This window comes from Patiria miniata, unplaced genomic scaffold, assembly GCF_015706575.1.
Source record: "Patiria miniata isolate m_02_andy unplaced genomic scaffold, ASM1570657v1 HiC_scaffold_13, whole genome shotgun sequence".
NCBI lineage: Eukaryota > Metazoa > Echinodermata > Asteroidea > Valvatida > Asterinidae > Patiria > Patiria miniata.
This window is the reverse complement of record NW_024037051.1, coordinates 5,530,972-5,556,466: the sequence shown is the minus strand read 5'-3', so window position 1 is coordinate 5,556,466 and position 25,495 is coordinate 5,530,972. Positions and strand designations below refer to the sequence as shown.

The 25,495-nt window shown below is 39.5% G+C and overlaps 1 protein-coding gene across 1 annotated transcript in view; it reads left to right on the top strand.

Moving 5' to 3' along the window:
• Positions 1–24,374, top strand: part of LOC119720903 (cation channel sperm-associated protein subunit epsilon-like) — a 47,385-nt gene extending 23,011 nt beyond the window's left edge. The window contains exons 12-30 of the mRNA XM_038190772.1: positions 1,119–1,180; positions 2,689–2,829; positions 3,277–3,439; positions 4,697–4,786; positions 7,676–7,752; positions 8,732–8,821; positions 9,540–9,634; positions 10,759–10,843; positions 11,820–11,933; positions 12,369–12,452; positions 13,920–14,027; positions 14,887–14,981; positions 15,304–15,349; positions 16,381–16,460; positions 17,110–17,209; positions 19,161–19,226; positions 21,708–21,874; positions 22,635–22,828; positions 23,474–24,374. Of these exons, the coding sequence (XP_038046700.1) occupies positions 1,119–1,180; positions 2,689–2,829; positions 3,277–3,439; positions 4,697–4,786; positions 7,676–7,752; positions 8,732–8,821; positions 9,540–9,634; positions 10,759–10,843; positions 11,820–11,933; positions 12,369–12,452; positions 13,920–14,027; positions 14,887–14,981; positions 15,304–15,349; positions 16,381–16,460; positions 17,110–17,209; positions 19,161–19,226; positions 21,708–21,874; positions 22,635–22,828; positions 23,474–23,478 (1,862 nt within the window). The 3' untranslated portion in view covers positions 23,479–24,374. The remainder of the gene's footprint in view (positions 1–1,118; positions 1,181–2,688; positions 2,830–3,276; positions 3,440–4,696; positions 4,787–7,675; positions 7,753–8,731; positions 8,822–9,539; positions 9,635–10,758; positions 10,844–11,819; positions 11,934–12,368; positions 12,453–13,919; positions 14,028–14,886; positions 14,982–15,303; positions 15,350–16,380; positions 16,461–17,109; positions 17,210–19,160; positions 19,227–21,707; positions 21,875–22,634; positions 22,829–23,473) is intronic.
• The last annotated feature ends 1,121 nt before the right edge of the window (positions 24,375–25,495 follow it).

Below are 25,495 nucleotides of genomic sequence, written 5' to 3'. Positions count from 1 at the left end.
CAACAAAAGTATCCACAAACTGAAGATGCCTTGATTATGAGATTAGCGCAGAACTTCTGCACAAGCACTGTAAGCAAAGAATGATGACTATTAACCCTCCTATGCAAACATACACTCTGTGCCAAGTTGTCCTTTCGGTCAAAATTGATCAAGTGACTGTTTTCAACAGTTAAGAATTCCCAGCCTACAATAAGCTGGATTGACTGGCCGTGATGGTTTATGTCACTTGATACAGCTTTGCTTTGACTGTGGGAGATTGATAAGCCAGCTGTGCCCACAACTTGCCTGCTTTGTCGGTTCGTGGTCTGTTGACTGACTTTGACTAGTCACAGTGCTTGCTTGACATATGATCTGACTGCTGGTGACAAGCCTGTGTTAAAAGTACAGCAGGGGAAGTGGATGGAAATTTGGACTGTCTGTGACTGTTCAAATAGCACTTTAGCAGGAGGATTAAGCACCGAATCCATGAAATTGGTACCATCACAAGCAGGCTTCATCACATAACATTTTGGCTGGTGGCCTGTTTGTGTTGAGCAAAACTTTTGAATGTACAAGTCAGTTGGTATGATACTGTACTGTCCCCTTGTCTTAGGCCCAAAAAAAAAAGTCTCCGGTTTCTGGTATGCGCGCGCGTCGCCGTAGCCATGCGCGTCGGCAAAATGAAAAAGTTTTTTTTTCAATAAAAGATGATGTCTCAAAACTGCCAAACTCACTGGTTTGACTGGAATCCTGCTGCTGCACAATATTAACGTGTTTTTAGATGGGGTTATGATTGAGAATAAGCTTTATGTGGCCTCTCTGGAGACCAGAGTCTGTACTCCCATATATTTGCACTAAGTTTAGTCGGGTATTATTTGCAGTCATCAGCCGACATTTGAAGCAAAAAAAAAACAGGTAAAAAAAAAAAAGCCTCGTCGCCGCACCACTTTTTGGGCAAGCTCCATACCAAAAGAAATAAAGAAAGCTTTATTTTGATACCAGAAATTTGTAACTTACATCTTGCTGTTGGATAGTAGATCACAAAATAATGTTAGGGTTTGCAATATGACAATAATTGAAATCTTTTTCTGAAATATTTAACATTATGGGGAATAACTGGAATTCTTCTTTTGTATTAGGGCTCACAGGGCAGTCTGTTGTGAAAGGCAGAGATTGGTGCATCCCTCCAACTCTACATAGGGTAAGCTTTAAGGACACTTCCTGTGTGTTCTCAATGTATTTTCTTTTCTGCGGCATAAGCAATTTTTCCATTTGTACTTGGACCAGTCTTGAATTCTTCAAAGTTCTCCATGGTGCAGGAAGCTAATGGTACATTTAAGATTCTTCAAAGTCATATCTAAGGAGGTTTGAAGGATTTGCTGGATAAAGGAAATACATAGCAAAGTCACTATATGGTACTTGATGGCCCTCGAAAGATTGGAAGTACATTAAAGCCTCATTGGGTTCCTGCACACTGATGGATTTTGGAGGATTCAGGAAGGTTTCTAGGAAACATGCCAGGGGACTCAGGTTATGGTACACTGCTATTTCAAAAAAATTGTATGTAGTTTGCGCAGTGTATCCACCAAAACAAACTCAAAGTGCCCTCTTTAACAGCTTTATAAAGCATAAGTCAAAGTTATTTTATCAGCTTTAATATACCGAAAACATAATTTCAATCGGTTCAAGACTTGTTGAGTTGTGCTTTATTAAACAAAGATATTGCTTTTTCAATTTTTTTACGGCGTCCGATGTTTGACTGCTGCAATGAGAACAAGGTCCGAAACTTGCATCCATGAAACAACAAAGTAGAGAGCAGAGCAGAACAGTAAACATCTTAGAAATCATTTAACAAAACAGTCTTTTTCAGGACTAGACCTACCATTCCTTCCAAAAAGAGGAAATGACCATTGTTCCCAAAAAAAAAACACACCAAATAAAGAAAGAAAGATTAAAAACATCAAAGAAAGCAAAACTACCCTCACCCCAAATCCATAACATTCCTAATAAATGACATTTATAAAGACCATGGACAAAATGAAAAAGCAACACTTTCTTGAATTGGTCATAACTCAATAAATATTTTCCCAGTTGGAAAGATTTGTTTGTTGCTAAAAAGCTGATGAACTATACTTTTCAAACATGCATCAATATTTCTGATGTATATTTAAAAAGCTGTGACAAAGAGGGTGCTTTGGGGGTTTTTTTATGGGGGGGGGGGCACCCTGTACAATGGAGAAACAGTGCACTTCTCACACAATAACTTGGTAGGTGTTTGTTTTAAACTGTTTATTCATTAAATGTATGAGTGTGTTTGTGTTGATTTTCGTGACCCTGAAAAATAAGTCTTAAAAAGAATTGCTAGTTCTCTAAAAATTTGCTTATAAGCTTCTTATGAAACTTAACACCAAAAAACAAATTAATAATAAAACATAATTCACAAAACTTCGTATGTAAGTTTTTTTTATATATATATCTTGAATAAGGAGTATCCGCTGTATCAATCTCCTCAGGCGGAACATAATGAAAACAAAAGAAATTGAAATAACTGAACAAAAGTGCAGAGTGAAGTTAGGGCTATTTCATTGTGTTTATTCATAATATGTTTGCAGGGCAATATCCATCATATTGAATTAAAAAGTTTTAGAAAAAAGGTTATTAAGATGAACTTCATTTTATCCACTGGATGGTTTTTTTCTTTGTTTTTAGAGCCACCTAGCTGTATCCTTTAACACTTCCAGTCTGTTCCTGATAAGCACCATGAGTTTGAACGACCACCATCTCTTCTCACAGGAGATTACTCTACCACTGTCAGTCTTCCAGTTGCTTGGTTTTATGACAGACCTGACGGTAGGCTGTTTTACTTTCTTTCTGGCCTCTCGCTAATAACCGTTTGGCATGGTTGAACCTAGTGTAATCCTCTTTTAGACGTCAAGATTTGCATACATACATAAAAATCATAAAGGTATTGTGTGGACCACTTAAAAACACTGACAGACTATACACATTACTCACATGTACTTTAAATGTTACATTGAAATTTGTTTGATAGAGGGAGGGTTTAGCAACTCATACATTTTTTGCTTTTGGCACTTCTACTGGTTAAGTGCATCTTGGTAAATGCTGAGAATTACAAGTCAAATTCCGCTTTGAAATGTGACTGTGACCAATTTAATTCCAGAAATACAATCATTAGGCAGATAATTGATGGCTTTAACAAAATGGTCGTGAAAATCACTTAACCTAACATTGTTTTCTTGCAACTTAAATGTTCATATTTCATTATTTGTCTTCCAGATTGAAATCCATGATGTTGCATTGGACAGCTTTTCTGATACGCTTGGTATTGCCGTCATGGTAACACAGAACTCCCGTAGTAGCTTGGTCTTCCTGCAGTACGATATCACCTTAACTTCATGGACTCACAAACCATTCTGGCTGGATGCAAGGAACATTAATGGTGAATATGTTATCTTTATGTTTGTAAGGAGCAGAAACTTAAGTTCACTAATACGGCCCCAAAAAAATATTTCTGCTTCCGATTACATGGCATTTGAAAATCGGGTAGGTAGTTCGGTTTTTTTTTTTTTTTTGGCCAATTTTTGTGTGTACGATCATATGGAGGTGTCTGCGTGTAGTCAAGGGTAAAAGGTAGTAATTGATAATTTTGGGGGCATTTCCCTCATTTTTCCCCCCAAAAAATTAGGGTAGGGGCTGTCAAATAAGGTAGGTAGGGTAACCGGAAGCAAAACTATTTTTTTTTTGGCCTAAAGAGTTTAGTTTGCAGATACACTATGGCATTAATATTCTTTGTGAAGAACTTTGGTTTTCAGGTAATTAACCAGCGTTGAGAGAAGTGGTTCTTTTTCTTGCTGTTTCAAAGCTTTGTCAAAAACACTAAGATGCCTGATAGATTGAACGATTGCAGGCAAATTGTCCAGACTGTGATAGATGATTCAGCAAACAATCCATCTCCATAAAAGTTCTTTCTGTCTGGATTACGATGACCGAGGAGATGTTGGGGAAAAAGAAATTACTCGCAGTGCACTTACTGCTTATGATCAGCAAGTAGTTGTGGGGTCATATTGTTGAGATCCTTGAGCACCAGGAGTGCTATCTTCAGTATCTTGTAATTGCTTCGTTGGCAAATAGGTGGCTAGTGTGAGCAACAGAAGATGGGCTGTAGAAATATTTCTAATATGCGGACCTCAGAGTGCAGAAGTCCATAAAGAAGACGATACAGAAATCCAAATGGGGTGACACAAATGCGGGCACTAATCATTCAACTGACTAACAATCAAGATATCCACTCAGTTGTCCAATCTTACAAATTCTGTAAGATGCTGACCAAACAACGTTATTCACACATTCCTCCATTAAAGAGCGTGGTCGGTAGTCTGTCCAAGTTTCCTGGCAGCACCAACTGCCTCAGTTTTACAGCTTAGAGATTACCGGGGTCTTCAAAAACTTAGTGCTGGTATGAACGATCTTGGTCTGAGAATCATCGTTTGTTAATGAGAACACAAATGTAGAGGATTGCACAACCTCTACAAGTCGACAACCCCCCCCCCCCCCTGCAACGCCCCTCCAACGTCCCCCCATATCCACCCCTGAAAAAAGTCTGGGTTGTGAGGCTTTATTTTTTTCTCTTTTCATAGTTAAAAATTTATGGCATTCATTTGTCTTGTCTATGATCTCTCCTCTCCACACTGTACAGGCAGCGTCTCCATGCAGTTCACCAGTGGGGCTGGAAAGGCAAGCTTCCTGTTCTGGGACTACAAACGCTTGTATTTCAGTGACATAAATGGTAGGTTCCACGAAAATTACTTTGTCAATTACTTTGTTGAGCTCATAATTTCAGACTCATCCATTCAAGGGCGTCAATCGCAACTCAAAAGTGGGGGGGGGGGGCGACAAACCTTGATCAGAGCCAGTGCCAGCGCGAAGGGCATGGGGTTCGGGAATTTTGGAATGTAGGTGCTCTGTGGTGCAATCTGAGGCAATTTATGACCACTTTAACCATCTGTTTTTTTAGCAAAAGATCATCATTTAAACATCATTTTCGAGTTTGGAGTCAGCTATTCTGAGCTATACATGTATGTAGAATCATATGTAGGCTACAATATTTATTCGGGGACGAAAAAAGTGTGTGGGGGGGACAAACAACACAGCTTGTTCTGATTGAATGTCAGACAAGTCGACCATTGAGACAACTCGACTCGGGACAAGTCGACCGTTGAGACAACTCGACCGTTGAGACAACTCGACTCGGGACAACTCGACCGTTGAGACAGCTCGACTTAATGGAAATGTATACACGTGGAGCGCTCCGATCCGGTGGCCGTCGCGTTGGGCCGGCGCGCCCCACCCGCGAGGATCGGGCCCGGCCCGGCACGCGGGCACGTCGACCGGCGCGGCAAGTGGGCGCACAGCACAGGCCCGGCACAAACGATGTCACCGTGCACGTTACGGCCACGTTGACCGACCGGGGATGGGATAAGTGGGCGCACAGGCCCGGCAAAAACGATGCCACCGTGCACGGTACGGCCGGTTGACCGGGGATGCGCGCACAGGCCCGGCAAAAACGAACGATGTGCACGGACAGGCACGCTGCGCTATATCGGCTCTGTTATATGCAACCAAACGGCGATCAGCCGCCGTCAAAATTCCCATCCCCAAAACTAGGCCCACAAACATGCGAGTCGACTTGTCTCAACGGTCGACTTGTCTTTCCATTTATCGCACATACGGTCGAGTTGTCTCAACGGTCGAGTTGTCTCAACGGTCGACTTGTCCCGAGTCAAGTTGTCTCAACGGTCGACTTGTCTGACCCCCATTCTGATTGAAGCATTGATTCTACTTTGCACTTCTTACCCGTATTACACTACCACATGCACTTTTCCCCTAGAAGGGGCAAGCCTTTGGCTAGATTTATTTCTCACAGTACCTTGCAGCCCGCCCGCCCACCATGACATGTCCTTTTTTCATAGCGCGCCATCAGACAGACAAGTTATGCCAGTGCTACAAAATTTGCTATTTTCTTGTCATCTTTCTTAGCCATTATTTGTACGACATTATAGATATTTTTAGTTGTTACTTTCTTCTTGATATCTTTGAGTGATCTTCATTGCCCAAAGGTGATTTTGATGCGATTTGGCAGGAATGTTTCTTCCTGGCATTCTAGATATATGTGGATTTACTCCACTGCCGCTACTACCTGTGCTTTCTGGGTATACGTTTGGACTCTCGCGTGCCACTGGGCAACTTAAACCCCTTGTTGACCCCTTCTCTGTTTTGTGGACGTTTATTGTCTTACATGTTTGTACATTACTAATTTCACCCACTTTTTTCACTAAATCCGGCAATATTGACGCTTACTGGTGGAAAAGTATGCCCTTCGGACAATACTGTAACATCGACCAAATTCTGGGTTGTCACACGCCAGACGAAGGAATCTACAGACACTATATTTCAGGGTTCTTCTGGCTCTGGGCTGTTTATTCTTTCCACTTTCTTACACGAAGCTCTCTTTTTTATACAACTCACAACACAATGTGCTTTATCTAAGAAAAACCAAACTGAGTCAGCGCCGCCCGGCAACTGGTCGTCCCGGCCGACCAGCAGGGGCTCCACGGCACGGATCCACTGCGGCGCCGTGCTTCCACCCTCTGCTGGCCGGCCGGCACCGACGCCACACCGCCCCCTCCGAGGACCCTTGTTAGTCCCTGAACAAGGCAGCGAACATTGGCAACGGACAATCAGGCAGACTGCGGTCCAGGAAGCGCCCACAGGTCTATACATTCAGAATGTGAGAAAAGAATTGAGGACAACAACCACTCGCGTTCCTCCGTCCACTAGCTTCGGTCGGGATTGGGTTCCGGGTTTTCCACCTGTGCTGTTTTTCCCGTCAGACCAGGCATGCAAATGCTTGCAATCCCTGCTCTTCCCTGGGCCTGGTCAGTTTCCAGACCTAGATGAAAGCAGAGGCCGAACGCATTATGGCCACAAAGAAGATCAACATGGACACAAGACTTCTTCCACGTGGCTACTATCCACCTGGTGACTATCTCCCGTGGCTACTACTTTTTTCGGGCTGCTCAGCTGCCTGCCTGATCTTCACGGCTGAACCAGACATCTGCCGGTGACTTTCAACACGTCGCCCACCTGGAATGTAATACCACCCCTATTTGTGGGCTGGCTAGCAGCAATGACTATGCCCATGGACCTAGACCCTCAGTACTTGCTAGTAGAAACCTCCGTACGTCTGTTTTGTGGGATTTGTTTCCCAATCACCTCTAGGGTAGTCACCAGTTTCTCATCCTGTAAACTCTTTCCAGAACTTTAATCAGAAGGTAAAAATCAACCTAAGTGTTTGGAAAACAGTAACGTAAATGTTTGGAAAACAGTTATGTAAATGTAAAATTTGCATCATATGTGCATGTTCAGGCATTACAAGATTTGCAGAAATGTAAGAGAGGCATATTATGTTTGAACTCAGTGCCTCATATACGTTTTGAACCCACATTCTTGTATCAATTATCCCCTACATTATTAGGCCACAACACTTCATCAACAAGCGGCAAAATGATCAATAGGTGATTTATCTCTGTGATTTCACCTCTGATCTAAAGACCAGATCAATATTGTTCACAATTTGAGAGTTAACTTTCATCGTTTTTGTTTCCTTCATATCTAGGTCAGTATGGCGCCTTTACTATAAGAGGAAGTGATTCTACAATGCTCACTACGTCTAGCAGTGATTTCATCAAACAGGTAGGAATAGTTCCACATGTTTATTTGGCAGGTTTGTGTGGAAGAGTGTAACTGTTTTTTAAGTACGGCCAAACTTTAAATGCATTGAGGGGAAGATACATGGGCAGTCACTGTATCTTCTAGTGAAGTGCTGCTGAAATTGAAGATCAGTGTTTCAATAGGTAATCTATACTTCAAGATGAAATGTGTTTCTTGCCTTGAAAACTATTGTAGGCATTAAGTAAAATGGGATTAGGAAGCTAGGATTGATCTAAGCTAAGACAGAAGCTCGTTTTAAATCCCAAGGCATGTTGTCAGATTAAACAGGTTTTTTTTTTACTGATACATCTGATGGTAAAATATATGGCTTTGTATTAAATGCAACTGGCAAACCAAATCGTTTTTAAACTCACCTTATCTCTACCCATAGAGCTATATTAAATTACTAGAGCGCTAACTTTGTGTACAAAGTAATGCCTGCTGGGCGCATCCATGTTTGTGCACAAACCTATGGAGACCTAGAAATTTTGTACTGCTTTTGTACGGCTATTTGCATATCAGTGTTTGTATTCCATACCGGTGCGTTATCGAAGCCAATACGCCCATAACCGAAATGTACGATCAGCAAATGAGCATGCCATTTTGCTCTACGCAAACAGCTTAACGTGTGCACGAATAAAATTCGCTGCAGATGCTTCTTGCCGTCACGTTTTTTTTCTACTTGCGCGTTGCATTTAGAGTACACTTTCAAAATTCAATGCATCTAATTTCATTATGTTCTACACGCACATGGATTCAAAATGTCTGCGCCCAGGACGGCTTCAAAGCGTCTCAGCGCGCAGAATGACGAGTTAGCGCTCTAGTAATTATATGTCTCCACCTGATTCTTTGGTAAAGATAACCAACTGCATCTTGCCCGGCAATGAATTGTAGCTTTCATTATCAAGCATTGCTGTATTGTCGTATGTTTAAGTTGATGTCCAATTTCTACTTTTGTAAGGTATCCATCAGCCCATCTGGTGATATCGTGGTGCTTCTCTCATCCAATCGTTTGCATTACAGTATAGTTGGTCAAGCCACACTTATAGACGTAAGTCCCAGAAAAAAAACCTTAATTTATTAGCACCAAGTATTATATTAAATTTATTCCCTGAAGAATTGTGAAGTGCTGTGGCCTCGTGGTTAAGGGCACTGGATTCGTGGTCTGTGGGTAAAGCTGCGGGTTGTGGGTTTGAGTCCAGCCGGGGTCATGGTGCGTGTGCCCTTGAGCAAGGCACTTTGTCACTCATTGCTTCTCTCCACCCAGGAGTAAATGGGTACCTGTGAGGGCAGAGATGGTTATTGTGATTGAATAAGCTTGCTTGCGCCTAACAGGCAGCATCGAGCTGTATACTTCCCAGGGAGCTGAGATGGTAATTGGAATGTTTAATTGGCCCAATGATCAGGGGAAATAATAATACTGTAAGCGCTGTGATTTAGTTTATTAAAAAAAGCGTTCTTAAATGCTGATTATTATTATTATTATTATTATTAATTCATAAAGCCATAGAGTGCTTGAGCAGTTATAACTTCAGCCAGTTAACCTCTCCTATGACATGAAGCAGAAAAAAAATAATTAAATTGCCATTTTGAAATGGACCTCAACTTTTGATGCAAAGCCTCATTGAAAAAAACTAACCATGAGGAGCATTGGGGCATGGGATGGACTCTACAAATCTGATATTTTTTTTCATGAAAACAGATTGAATTTTTTGTCTTATTTTTTGGTTTGTTTGTTTGTTTGTTTATTTCAATTTGGTCTCTGTCAGCTCTCTGCGATTGAACTCCCCGCAACCCTGACTAATCTCATATTTGATCAGCTTGGTAATCTTTTCATCGTCATCGTAGATAGTGAAAACAACAAGTAAGTAACACTAAGTGTTTCAGTCATTTCATGGCACTAAATTTGATCTCAGCCTTTACAATTAAAAGTGTCAATTTATTAAAAGACATGGACAAAAATTTCGGCGAAGGGCAAAATTTAAGCCAAAACAAATTCCACCTCATACAAAGTTTGGTTGCGGTACCCACTGCTACATCAAGCTTGAACAAGCCAGCCGACCCCCGGCAGGCGCCGTGGTCATAATTAAGTAAAAACACCAATTTAAAGTTGTTCCAGAAAAGTGATATCATCAGATGAACTAATGTTACCAGTAATACTTTGAGTGTTATTCTTTTGAATGAAAATACTTCTTGGTCCTAACAAATACCATTAGCTCTGTATTACATCATTTGTATCATCACATTAAAGCTGTCCTTTCAATTCAATTCAATTCAATTCAATTCAATTCAATTCAATTCAATTCAATTCAATTCAATTCAATTCAAAATACTTTATTCATCCTTAAAAAGGCAATTAATTACATATGGTTGGACAGCTCATTAAAGACACTTAGTAAATTACAAGTCAAGTAAAAAGAAATATATAAAACTTACATCAATCACAAACAAGATGTTCTTATCTCAATTAAAATTGGTGTAAAATCTCATCTTATCTAAAAACAAAAAATAATAATATCTTTAGACGATTAATGTACTCATGATGAAAAAAAAAATGTTTATTTAAAAAAAAAAAAATCAATTTAAAATGATGGACCTATAAAATGCAGATATTGTATGGTCTAATGGCCACTGGAGTAATGACAGCTCGTGATAATGATACTGATACTGATACCCTCACCCTCCATCTGATTAATGGGTGCATATAAAAATGACAAATACAATGATGAACATAAGAAAATACAAATAATTATCAGTTGTTTATAAGTTTTATAGCCACTGGGATGAACGAGAACTTCCTTCTGTTGGTTTTACATGGAGGGCATCTTAGACGGCGTCCCAATGGAAGAAACTCAAACATGGTTTACAACACATGATTTTCACTGGCTACGATCGACTTGGCTTTTCTAAGTACTTGTTGTTCGCAAAACTGACTATATAAGGTCTCTCTGGGGCTCTCCGGTAATTTTGGACCCTTTGCTTTTGTAGCTCATCCATTCTCTATCGGCGGTGGCAGTACCCACTGAATATTGAAGTAGCAGGGATGCTGCATGACTTGCAGATCTACTGTCCAGTGAGTTAATAAAGTTCGCCATTTTAATTGGCTTTTGGTTAATGTATTCAGTTACCTCTTAAAATCAAGCAGAATCCGTGGCTGAGGCGTTATAAAACAAATATTGATGGCTTTAACTTGTGGTGTAGTATTATACAAATATTGAATGCTTCGAGTGGTGTAGTAAAACTAGCCTTCCAAGGTGATCCATGGCCATTCTATTTTCCCGAGGCGAAGCCGAGGGAAAATAGAATGCTCCATGGATCACCGAGGGAGGCTAGTTTTACTTCACCACGAGATAAAGCATTCAGTATTTGTTTTATAACACTTCACCAACAGATTCTGCTTGGTTTTGATATTTTTAATTATTTAAATCTGAACACAGTTGAAATAAACTTCAATTTCAATACAAACTTGGTGGAAAATGTATTTCTCTCTTCCAAACTACCCCTTCGCGAAATGTTTGAACCCAACTCTGTGGCACGCTCTCTTTGGAACAAAACGTGCTACGTGCAATACACAACGCACACACCAGCATGCATTTACACACAAATACCGCGCCATGGAAATAGTACTTTGGTTGCTAATGGTATAGTACTTTGGTTGCTACGGGTATAGTACTTTTGGCCGTGCACAGAAAGATAGCAAAAATAGAAAGTATCATGTGACTCGCTCTCAGCCAATCAAGACACAGAATCTGTGGGTGAGGTGTTATAAAAAAGACTAGCCTCCCTCGATGGTCCTACAGAGCATTCCATTTCAAAGCAGAACACTCGTTAGATCACCTCGGGAGACTAATTTTACCACACCACTCGAGCAGTCATTATTTGTATACTAAAGTGTGTGTAAAAAAAAAGGAACGTAACGATTTTATATTAGGAAATGAGCATCATTTTATGGTCAAGCCCAGTTTCAAAACTTCTTTTCATATTACACAAGATGGTTGTTTAATGCAGTTTTTGATTTGGTCTTTTTGATAAATTGTTAAAATTTGCAGTTTAGGCGCTTTCAACACACAGACCCTGCCAGCATGTACTACCTCGACATTGGAGATGTGGTAGAGCTCTGGGCATGTTTGACATACCCCAGTGATGATGACATCAGATTGCAGGTATTTTACTGATGCATCAATGAGGAGCAGAGTTGTAGTCAGGACCTCACAATTTAAAGCCATGAGCGCCTGTACCACATTGTGTTACATTGTATAACATTGAATTGTGTTACATTGTGTTACATTGTATAACAATTGTTACATTGTATAAACATTTATTCTCTTGAATCCATAAAACCATACAGTGCTGGGGTGGTCCGGGGCTTACAGGGAGTAACAGCCTGGGCAGTTTAGGGCAGTACAGTACAAATACTTTCGTTACTATTTTACAATGTAAGTTTGAAATGGGTTGGGGAAACCAGGCGATTTCATAGATCTCAATGAAGGATTGTTTTAAGGTAAAAAAAAAGCAAATGATACTTTCATTTCGTTTATGGAGAAACGGTCCGATTTAAAATTTGGTTGATTTTTAGTTGTGTTCATTTGTTCTTTCAGGTTGTGTCCAGCTCACCTGGCCTGCTGGATATCTTGGAGGAAGATCTGGGGGCCTATCACCCTGGATGGCTGGCTGTTAACAAGGTATACAATGTACAAAGAAACCAAGTATATTAGACTGTAAACCAAGTATTTCAGCCTTTCTACTGTGCTCGTTTTACCCGTAGGACATTACTACATCCGCATTATTCCCTTGAAGATGCTAGCCATTCACTAAGATTTAGTTTTGTACAGTGGCCTGCAGCCCGCCAGCCATGACACTTTCTCTTTGCTCTTAGTACATTCTATTTGAAAGACATGTTTTCAGAGCTCTTTTTTATTGTATTTTCTGACGTCTTTCCTTTGGGTCTAGAATTGTTTTTCGCTGATTGCTGACAACATCAAAACGAAATTGCAATATTATACAAATATTGAATGCTTCGAGTGGTGTAGTAAAACTAACCGCCTCAGGTTATCCATCGACATTCTATTTTCCCGAGGGGAAGCCAAGGGAAAATAGAATGCTCCATGGATCACCGAGGGAGGCTAGTTTTACTTCACCACGAGATAAAGCAATCAATCTTTGTTTTATAACACTTCACCCACAGATTCTGCTTGGTTATATAGGCCTAATATTTTAAATTATTTAAATCTGAACACAGTTGAAATAAACTTCAATTTCAATACAAAATTGGTGGAAAATGTATTTCTCTCTTCCAAACTACCTCTGCGCAAAATGTTTGAACCCAACTCTGTGGCGCGCGAACTTCATTCTTTGACCTTTGGTTAGGCTCACATACATGTACGTTGGGAACTTGGCGATGTTTTTGTCTTATTCCCCAAGGCTCTTTATCCACAAAGATGGTGCAGAATACATCGTCGTGTGCCAAGGAAAAGAACGTTAGCAGCTCCGGCACGCAAAAAGCACTATTGGAGATAATCGAGTTGAAAAGTTTTGTGCTGCCATTTCTATATGAAAAATCACATCAGGCTGAAATTTGGGCTCATGAATGTCGTTAATAATTGAAATCATATTGTGCATTTTTATTTCAAAATATTACTTAATTTTGAAGTTATTTAAATTTTTCTGCTAACGATCTTTTACCTGGAACTCCATCTGCCTTAAACATGAATCCGCCCTGCATTGAACGTGTGCTTAAGCGTTAAATCGTGTTAAATCCTAACGTCCTTTTGCCAGGAACAAACTTGGCTTTGCGTACCCAAGTGGGACGTTGGGGCGCTTAGAACATTTTTTGTTAAATTATAATTACACGCTTACGACCTTTTGTCGGGCACAAATAATGAAAAACCTCCTTCCTTCTTTTGTTTACTGTTAATTACATCATAATGACGTAGCCCCTTGAGACCATATTTATATCAAATGAAAGATATTTCCAAGCTTAATCAATTACCGGCGAAAAAACGAATTTGACCTTTTGACCCATTTTTTACACTAACGACCTTCTTCCAGGCACCCGACAACATTTGGTTTACAAATTCATTCAAGTGGCGGCAGGTTACTGTATTTATAAGAGAAGAGTTCCAATTTAATTTAAATTGTTTAATTCTCAGACACTGACGATAAAATCTAGCCTCAAACTCAGCAGTTTTACCGGAGACGTTGTGTTGGAAGTCGGACCAGATCAGGAAGACTTTGGTTGCAAGGAGCAAGGAAGCATGGTGAGTTGGACATTTCAGTTGTATGCATACATTACTTTTGGTTCCTGAATCTCAGCTGCATTTTGTTTCCTGCTTGATCTATGAAATGAGATAATAATAATATTAATAATAATGAAAAATGTCCAGGAAAGCATTTTATTTACTTATACATTTATATATAAAAGATCTGTCTTCTTATTGTATGATGCACACTGGAAAACAATTTTCATGGTTTTTTTTACATAAAATTGAATAATAAATTGAATTGAATTGAAATGAACTGAATTGAATTAATAATGTGGTGCTTATATGGCATTTTATATCAAACGTCTCAAAGCGCTTCACAATTATTATCCCTGATCATCAGGCCATGAGACCAGTTTATGCAGCAGCTCGAGATCAGCACATTCTGGTGTCTGCCTTCCCAGGTACCCATTTAAACTCCTGGGTGGAGAGAGCCAATTGTAATAAAGTGTCTTGCCCAGAACAGTAGCACCATGTTCCCCATCAGAGTTCAAACCCTTGACCATGGCAAACGAGTCGAACACTGTACGTAACCATTGGACCACAGCGCTCTACCATAGCAGCCGTCAGCCAAAATTAAAAGGGATAGATTAGAAACCTACTGCATTGCGATTTAACAACCTTTTATAAACATGGATTCACCCGTATGGTCCAGTTTCTAGCCTCTACACCTTGTGAGTACTTGGCTGTGAAAGATGCTTTATGCCCATTTTCAAAATGTCATATGTATGGCGGAGAAAAACGCTACCACACTCGTGATTTTCATGGAAACCAATAGACCAGAAGCCAAAATCTACAGGGGATTGAAAATTACTGTTCTTGTCTGTAATGATCATTGCTCTTTCCTGATTTCAAGGTGGCACACTTATCAGTTGGATGCCCTCCTGGAAGGCACATCCGAGTCAGGAAACCAGACACCTGTCTACATTTCAGTAACTACACCATACCAAGGTATAATTGCCCATAGACAAAATGATGCCACACTTAATTTTACCATGACTCCATTTCATCTCAGGCTCATTGTGCAATATATCTTCTTTTTTCTTTTCTTTTTGCAATATCTTTTTAAATTTGTTTTTCCATAAATCGATAATTTTTTGATATTTGTGAGCACAGTCTTTGAACTTATTTTCAGGGGCATAATAAGATAATAATCTTGGCTTCAAAAACTTCTTGCGGATTTTGAAGAATTTTCGAGTGGGTTTGGAAGTTGCAGAGTTAAGAAGATTTTTCCCACTGATATGAAGATTATAGCTTTTGTCTTTATTTTCAGAAATGCCTATTTGGAGTTTGATGGATCAGCTCCACAAGACATCAAGGTAATTGGTGTCGACTTTAATTGCTTCTTATTTTATGTGTTTTGATATGTTGTTGACTACTTTTGTGAAGGTATAACTATATGTGCCAGGCTTGTAGGGTAAAACTATCACCCCTTTTCACCCCCCCCCCCCCAAAAAAATGGTAGTCTAATAATCTGCCAGAAACTTATTTTGATAGTATTGTATTTGCAATGGCAAATCAGGTTGTCAATTTAGCACAAATTAATTTCCATGCGCTTTATCATTAGCAGAATGCAATTTCAGGCTTTGCATGCACGGGGGAGATTACAACTTGAGAGATGTTTGCAGATGTTATGTGAAGTTACTTTTTTCATATGTCGTGTGAAGTGACTTTTGTATACATCTTGTAAACTAACCTTTTAGTTTCTTCAACCCACCTCTTCTTCAACTGTACCAGTCTAAACCATAGAGCTATATTAAATTACTAGAGTGCTAAGTCGCCATTCTACGCGCGGAGATGCTTTGAAGCCGTCCTGGGCGCAGACATTTTGAATTCATGTGCGTGTTTGTAGAACATAATGAAATTAGATGGATTGAATTTTGAAAGTGTACTCTACATACAACGCGCAAGTAGAACACACGCAAACAACTTAAGCGCGTCATTAACGGTTTAAAAAAATGTGACGGCAAAAAGCATCTGCAGCGAATATGCGCACGCGTTGTTGCATTGTTTGCGAAGAGTAAAATCACACGCTCATTTGCTGATCGTGCGTTTCGGTTTTGGGCGTATTGGCTTCGATAACGCACCAGTAATGGAATACAAACGCAGATATGCAAATAGCCGTACAAAAGCCGTACAAAATTTCTAGGTCTCCATAGGTTTGTGCACAAACATGGATGCGCCCAGCAGGCATTACTTTGTACATGAAGTTACGCTTTAGTAATTTAAAATAGCTGTATGGTCAAAACCTACACTAAAAAACTGCTGTAGACTTGTTAAATAGTCAATCCCTAACAGTGTTTATTTTGTTTTTCTATTTTCCTTTGTTTTTGTTTGGGTTTGTGTACAGGTGGTTGATTATGACTGGTCTGCATTTACTTGTCCTATCATTGCCCATTATCAGCAGCCATTCAGACCATTTCTTGATCTGTAAGTATTCAAGTAATCTTAACTTTGGAAAATACAGCAGCTGCGTTTTGAAGAGGGTTGTAGTGGTTTTAAAAGAAGATATATTGATTGTATAACATATATTGGTCTTGAAAAAAATTTTTAAACGTTTTTTAAAAAGAAATCTTTCATCTTCAAATTTACCACAATAAGTGTAATTTATTTGTGATAGAAATTAACACAATATTAATGTTTGCTGGGGTTTTTGTGGGTCAATAGCACCTGTACTACAGTGTATTACATTGTATTTATTCACTGAATAATAAATTAAAGCATAGACTGCTTGGATGGTTTCCGGGCGCTACAGTGACTAAAGGGTTAAAATGTACAGAATTTAAAAAAATATACATGTATATCTTTTGTCTTGAAATTTAAATGTGGAATTCAAAGATGTGTAGAATGGGTACAAGCCTATGTAATTGACCTATCGCCATTTAATTGCGAGTTAGCCACGCCCCTTAGACAACCCTATGGAGTTTTTGTACACTAAATTTTGTTTGTCTCAGATTTTGCGCGTTCCGCTTCCATTTGTATATCAAGTAATTGGACAATATTTCACAAGCTGCGTTGACGTGATTCTAATGCGATAGGTCAATAGGACTGCAGTGTTCTAACTGTTATTCCTTTGCAGTTTTGATCATGATGAATATGTCGCTGAAGTGAACACCAACTATGTAGTTACTGAAGAGCAGGGTCGTACTGATTTCTCCTACAATACCAGTATGCTGCAGGTAATGACCAGTGACATCTTGATTATTTTAGCAATATAATACTTAGAATTAAAAAAATCCACTTTAGCGATTGCTGGATATTAAGTTGCCCTTACCATTGCCATAATTTCAGAAACATTAATAGAAGACAACACAAGAGTTGGTGGTTAAAATACATGTACTTCCCTTTAATTGGCAAACAGGTACATATGTAAATTCACTGATTTCAGTACCATATGCAATAAATTGCAAATTCAAAATAAATATGCTATATGTCACTGCAAAATGTTAACGTACACAACATGCATGACGTAAACTTTTTTCTATTTAATGATGTTAATAGTGAATGGTGAAGGAGCATTCAATGCACAAAATAGAACATTTACCTGTACTTTTTTTTTGTACAGAACACTCTAAGCTTCTCAACAAATTTCAAGCATATCATGGTATTTTCAAAGCGTATCAGCCTATGCCTCCTGCCTGTGTGCATTGCAAGAAAACATACCTTCTTTCGTTCAAATTAAAGGGCATTCATTATCTTGATTTTTACCAAATGCAATTGGGTTGATTTATTGATAATACAGATTCTGATATAACTTTTCTCAGGATTTGAAGAGCAAGTTTTATTGTGGTAAAAAGTACATATATTTAGTGAATAAGTTTAAAGCTCATCAACACTGATGTTTCACAGCAATTGAAGAAGTTAAAAAAAAAAGTCGAGGTGCTCCAAGTTAGGGACTCCATTATAATTAATATGGCCAAAATTTTGACATCCAAGTGTCTTCAGTGATTAAAGTTTTAATTTGACAATGCACATTGTTTTAATAGTTCATATCGCTGACACTAACAATTCAACTCATTCAAGCAGCCAGGGTTTCAAGTGTTCCTTGGGCCCCAGGGCCTTTTGCATCTTAAATTTCACCTTGTCTAAAATTTTGACCCCGTCTAAAACTCAGTTCATATTATGATCAGTGTCCCTTGGTGTTCAATGGGATCCAAGTCCCCACTCCATCCAGCACCCACCAGTGGATCAAAAATATATGTTTGTCGGCCTCCACAGGCAGAGCATTGTGCGTCACTATATGGCATTGTGGACTCGGAAGCCAGAAGTTTAAATTATGCTTTTGTCACAATTACTTAAAGATATAGTCCATCATTTGTAGTTTGTGCATTTTGTTCATTTGAAGCAACAAAAGTGCTCAAAATCTAAAGAAGGGTACTGAACAACTAACCTGATGAAGTTTCAGCTCGGCTTCAGCTGTATATTCCGAGAAAAACAGCATTCTAGGATCTCAATTTCAAATCAAAAGTTGCTGAATCATGTTTTGAATTGTGCCTGAATTCAGCGTCCGAGATGCGTTCTCGCTGAGCCGATTGCAGCTACGCGATGTCGCTCACTGATCCGACGAATTACAGCAACCGGGGGTGCGTGAGCGTCGTGCCAATGCTTGCGCGCGCTTCGCCGAATAACAAAACGAACTACTAATTTAAATTTTCCTATGGTGTGTCTTAAGAAGCACCGTTGGAAAGGCCTTCTTTCGTTGATTACTTCAAAAATGACAGCTAGCCAGAAAGAATAATTTCACAGGGAGTTTACTCCCCTTACTATCTTTCAACCAAGTATGTTTTTCAACAAGAATTACGCCAGCTACTTTTCGGATAGCTGCAAATGACGGACTATAGCTTTAATATCTCTTGAGCCTAAATTTGAACAGAGTAGTTTTAACATCCTGCTTTAGAGGTTGCCTGCTATTGTTTCTGGAATCAAAAGCAACAAATTCCAGAGGGTGACGTGACGCTTAAAAATGCTTGGACATAAACAACCTGGCACGTGGTACAAAATCTGTTCCAATAAACATGGTGATTGGTTGTAAATGTCTTGTGTCTGACTGTAACATAGCGGTATGTGATCCTATAATTATGAATAAGCCTGTTCCTTATATTATCTAATGTATCTTTTATTAATTTGCAGGCTGGATGCCATACACTAGCTCCCACACTGATAACTAATCGCAGCGAGGAGATAATTGCAACAGACGTATGTAGACAACTTTGATTTCATTACAAGTAATGATATTTATCAACAGAAGATGGCGCTGTTTGACCACTCCTGAGTCCTTTGTGTTTGCGCACTATTGCGCCATATGCCGCAAGGCACTCATTAATACTTTGTCATTGTGCATAAACCTGTGGCATCTTCTTGTGGGTGCATGACTTTTGGCATGCATAGTCTGCCTAACCTTCTATCTACTTGCCACCAAATACTTGTGCACAGCGTTAAAAAATAAATGACGATTTCATGTTTCTCTTCAGTGTTTTCTTCAGCAATGGGATGAGTACTTGGCCAATTTTAACTTAAAGGGAATATACATCATTTGCTTTTGCTGTAATTTTCACAAATGGATGGAATTGGGGGGTTGGAAATATATAGCAAATATAGTTACACTGACTTTTTTGAGGTTTTGCATTCAAAAATGCTATAAAAACCAAGAAAAACAATCATTTTCCTGTAGTCTGGTTCCCTGACTCCATATAAGAAGAAACAGAGCAGTTTACATACATTGGGGCGGGAATAGTAAGATCAGGGAACCAGTCTAGCTGGCTTGTACCTGTTCATAGGTGTGTAATCGATTGCAAACAAGTGCGATGGTCAATTGGGGCCAGTATTTGAAAAAAAGCCAGTTTTTTCCAACGCTGATCGGCCGATCAGCGTTGGAAATTGATACAAAATACCACTTTTCTTGAAAATGACAGTATACCAGGTGCCATGATTTTACAGGATGCTTTACACTGTCATTCACTAACAGTCCAGCAAGGTATTTCAAAATGATTTGGTACTTTTATTTCTTGATGTTTGCAAATGTTGTATTTTCCCTTTAAGTCTATTTTATATTGGATTTTGCTCTTTATAAGCACTATTCTCACTGCCGTATAAAAGCCTGTGAGAAAAATAATTCATGTGGCACTCGCAAGCTCTTAGTAGCATTTTGGATAAGCATTGGGCGAAAACAAATCATAGTGTTGTCATTCACTGAAGTAAACTTCTATCAAAAGTCATTGTTTGTGGTACCCATATGTTGTGCTAGATTTGAAACAGCTAGCTTAAAGATATAGTCCATCATTTGTAATTTGTGCATTTTGTTCGTTTGAACCAACAAACGTGTTCAAAATCTAATGAAGGATACTGAACAACTAACCTGATGAAGTTTCAGCTCAGCTTCAGCTGTATATTCCGAGAAAAACCGCATTCTAGGATCTCAATTTCAAATCAAAAGTTGCTGAATCATGTTTTGAATTGTTTTGAATTGCAGCTATACGCGATGTCGCGCACTGATCCGACAAATTATAGCAACCGCGTGTGCGTCATGCCAATGCTTGCGCACGCTTCGCCGAATAACAAAACAAACTACTAATTTAAATTTTCCTACGGTGCGTCTTAAGACGCACCGTTGGGAAGGCCTTCTTTCGTTGATTAGTTCAAAATGACAGCTTGCCAGAATGAATAATTTCACAGGGAGTTTAGTCCACTTACTATCTTTCAATCAAGTATGTTTTTCAACAATAATTACGCCAGTTACTTTTCGGATGGCTGCAAATGATTGACTATAGCTCTAAGACTATCAGGGCTAAACCTGTGAATGTGAAAGCGGTATCTTTTTATCTCATTAATCACCTGAGCTGTCTTGGACGTCTCATACGTGGTGCGGACATTCCATGCCCCAAAGTAGATCTTTGTCAAGCGACTATCTTTCACAACCATGACTTCCTGGTGTAGGCTTTCATCAGACGTGGTCATTCTGCCAGCTCATGATGGTTCAAGTCTGCTATTGGCTCCGTGCGCCAACAAAAGAGGGTTCATGTTTACCACTTTTGAGAGCCCTGTGGATGGGACACACGCGTGTGCATGCTGTACTGTACTGGTTCGCGTGCGAAGTACACACAACTTCCTGAATGTGCCAAAGCTATTCGCAACAGCGTCTTTGCGCGTGAGTGTCAGGCGACGATCGGCGCGCGAATACGTTCAAATTTAACTTGCGATGGTCTCCCAGACTAATCCCTGCCCCCAATAACTTTGGATCATTCGAAATACGTCTAGGTCTCCCCCAACTCTCCTTTTCTGGCTGTTGAAGGACTTGTGCACGGAGCCCATATGGTCCGTGGTTTTTGTGTTCGTCATAATTTCCGTAACAGTGATTTTTTTGGGGGGTGGAGTTGTTAGCCCCACGCCTAAACCCTAACCTGGAGGACAGGGCGCTGTTCTTTGTCTGACCTCTCGCTCAATACCTGTTTACAATGGTTGAATTATTAATATACATGTTACATAAAAAAGGCAAACCTCTTCAACTTTGGGCAAAAAAATTGAGGCCTCTCTAGGATTCATGATGCTCAGCAGTGTGTAGAAACAACTGGACTGCTGGTCTACTTTAGTGATAGATGGCACAAGATAAACTCTCAATGATTGGACTCAGTCCAGCAGTCTGGCAGTTTTTTCAAGCCCTTCTTTTTCTCCTTTATGTAGAGCTACCTTGATTGTTTCATCTTGAATGGTACCAAAGACTCAGCCGCACTGCATAGGCAGCGATACAGTGTCTTGAATAGAACCGGCGTGGCATCGGTGATATGGAATGCAGAGAGAAATAATAGTATCTATCAATTCACCGCCACTGTTGTAGATCCAAGATACAGGTGAGTTACCAATTAGGCCCAACTAGCAGCTGATTTCATGAAAGTTGTTTTACTTATTTCCCGTGGGGTCTCTTGGTAGAAGGTGAGGAAGTTTAGAGGTAGGAGGAAAAGCCTTGAATGACATTTCAGAGAAACCACGTACGGAATTAGTCTGAGTATCACCCATTATCCACGGAGCCAAATCCTGGAGAACGTCTGACATCTCCTGACATGCAAATTTATGCAAGCCGCGCACCAGCCAATCCGAGTCGACTTTACTAAATCGTGACGTCATTTCATTCCTAAATCAGGACTAAATGGTTTTATTGGTCAATTCGAATGCAGTGCTTTGTAATACAACAACCACCGGCCCCATATCGCGTAACATGATACGGAGCACGTGTCACGTTTTTAAAAAATCCATTGTCTATGTGACGTGCAACGGGTGAATGACCAAATACTCGATATATAGAAAGCGCCCACTGATTGGTCAACTCTAAGAAGTCAAGAGCCGGGGTCTTGCCTAATTAATCAGCAAATCTGTTCATGCGAAATAGACCACGGCATCCGCCGTGGTCCATTACATAGACTAGTACGGAATCTGATAGAGACAGAATAAACCAAATCCAAATGTTGGCCCAGGCGGGATTTGAACCCAGGTCACTGCATTGGCAGATAAGAAATTATACTGCTACGTCAACCTGATTCCCCTGAACCTGATGTCTCCGAAAGACATCTGATTTTCTGCATCTTATTTCATCACAACCTATATCACGCCCAGTTTCTGCCGTCTCCAAGCCAAGTTTGCTGTGTTGGTTTACGGTCATCCAGCTGAGGAGCAGCTAAAACCAGTGACTCAGGTTTCCTTGGGAACTTTCGCCCTGGTGACCTTTGCCCTTTTGCTGACATCCTACCTGTACTTTCGCAAGGGTCACATCAAGAAGTTGGAGCAGCAACTCATTGACTATGACACGGGTAAGGCACTTTTCAATTGTCTTTCCTCAAATCTGTGGTTATACATTCATTTATTGATTGATTGATTAAAGCTACAGTCCATCATTTGCAGCTATCCAGAAAATGACTGGCATAATTAGTGATGAAAAACATACTTGTTTGAAAGATAGTAAGGGAACTAAACTCCCTGTGAAATTGTTCTGGCATGCTGTCACTTTGAAGAAATCAACGAAAGAAGGCCTTTCCAACGGTGCGTCTTTAGTTCGTGTTTTTTTATTCAGCGAAGCGCGTGCAAGCATTCGCAGGATGCACACGCGTGCGTGGTTGCTCAAATTTGTCGGATCAGAGCGCGACATCGCGTAGCTGCAGTCGGCTCGGTAAGAACGTGTCTCGGACACTGAATTCAGGCCCAACTCAAAACATGATTCAGCAACTTTTGTTTTGAAATCGAGACCCGAAAATGTTGTTTTTCTCAAAAAATGAAGCTGAGCTGGAACTTCATCAGGTTAGTTGTTTATCACCCTTCTTTAGATTTTGAGCACGTTTGTTGCTTCAAACGAAAAAAAATGCACAAATTACAAATGATGGACTATACCTTTAAGGCAAGTTTAAAACTTCATACAAGAAAAATTCCAACTTTTTTATTTGTTCTCTGTTTGAATTTAGATTAGCTAGTACATGTGAAGCTGTAGACGTGAAGGATGTATTAGGTCCCAAAGCAGAGGTAAAATCTACTTAATTAAGTTCTTGCCCAGAGAAGTGAAATTTCAAATCCCAAATTTTAAGCATTACAAACATTTTGGGCTTCCCTGGAGGTGTCACACCAAAAATATCAGCTGACAGTGTTAAAGTAACCAGATTTCATAAATCTTTTAATTCAAAGTGGAATGAATGTATAATGTCAGATTTTTTGTGTGTTCATAAAGACCAAATAGAGTACAACACTTAATAATTGTTGTATTTTTATTCAAAATACAGTTTTCCCTCTGCATTCAGGTTTCTTCCCGATTGTGTTTTTTTTAACAGAAATGGTGCAGAAATACCAACTTTTACTTTAGCAGCAGAAATTTCATTCTCTCACCTTTTGGTTAGGCATAAACCAAATAGGGCATTGAACAGGTCGAGTGGATGGTCTGTGGATACCAGACGTTGTTGTAATAGAATAATATTTGCCTTTTTGAAAGATTTTTTTAGCTGTATGGAATGCAAGCAATAACATTGTATAAAATACAGTATCCTCCTTTTTTTCACAGGATATCAGTACATGAAAACCATTACAGGATTTTCTGCAGAAAGGTGGTTTTCATGCGGCTGACAGTTTATTATTCTAAAATATGATTTAAAAAGAATTATTTTCTGAAAATTATATACATGTATGTGCATCTTAGCCATTGTCAAGTCTTGCCGTATGATCTTTAGGGTTTTTTTTCTGAAAGTTAAAAGACATGTTTAAAACCAAACATTAAAGGAATACTTTTGAAAAGTAATTAATTACTTTTTAAAGTAATTAATTAATTTTAAAAGTAGAAATTTAAATTTTTGTAATAATTGACCTATCGCCGAGTTAGCCACGCCCCTTAGACAGCCCTATAGAGTTTTTGTACACTAAGTTTTGTTTGTCTCAGATTTTGCGTGTTCCCCGTCCGCTCGTATATCATGTAATTGGACAATATTTCACAAGCTTCGTTGACGCGACTTTAACGCGATTCTACCGCTATATAGGTCAATTGATTGTGGCATCTGCAGTAATTTCTTTCTAAGCTTGAATGCCATGGTCCTGTCGTTATGGTGTTTGACTCATGTACGATGGTGTGGGGGTTCGAACCCTGCAAGGAACAGGTGTTTGTGCCCTTGGGCACGTAACAACAATTACCTCTCTCCACCCAGGAGTATGAATGGGTGCGTGTGAGGCTAAAGGATCGAATGTGCACTGATGTCGGCTGCCGTGTGTGGTCTGGTGGCCTGATGAATGGGGGAATAATTGTAAAGCGCTTTGAGACTGTTGATATGATGGAAAGTGCTATATAAGCATTACAATTTCTTTCTTTCTAAGCTTCAGTTCCATCTAAAGTTCACATCAACAGTGTAATCTCATCACTACCGCAATCACCTTCACCACAACCACTTTCCACCATCATATCGCATCATCACTCGCCCTCATCATGACCACCACCACTTCTTCGACCTTTCTGCCATCACTATTATCATCAACGCTCTAGTCTCTATCATTATTTCAACAATCACTGTTCTCACCACCATGCCCCATTCTATCTTCACCATTTTATTATCACCCCCACAGTCACCATTATCACCGCCATTACACCATACGCCATCTTACAGCAGTGCCATGAGTAATATTTCACAGAAGTTGTAATTAACTGGAAAAAGAGTGTTAAAATGTATATATTAACTAAAACTGAAAAAGCTCAAACGTAGGCCTAACAGTGTTGTGTTAAAAGTATTAAGAGAACTTTACACATTGATATAGCCTACATTACATTAGCTGGTTTGGATGTTCAGTTGATAGACTCGTTTTGACATTGTTTTATCTCTTCATACCATTTTTGAGAGTGTTGCGATCAGTTGTTTAATGTATGGGGAAAAATTCAATAAAATAGTGTAAGGAGTTCAACATGGCGATTGAAAAATGTCATATACTTAACTTCATTGTAATTCTGAACCTAACCT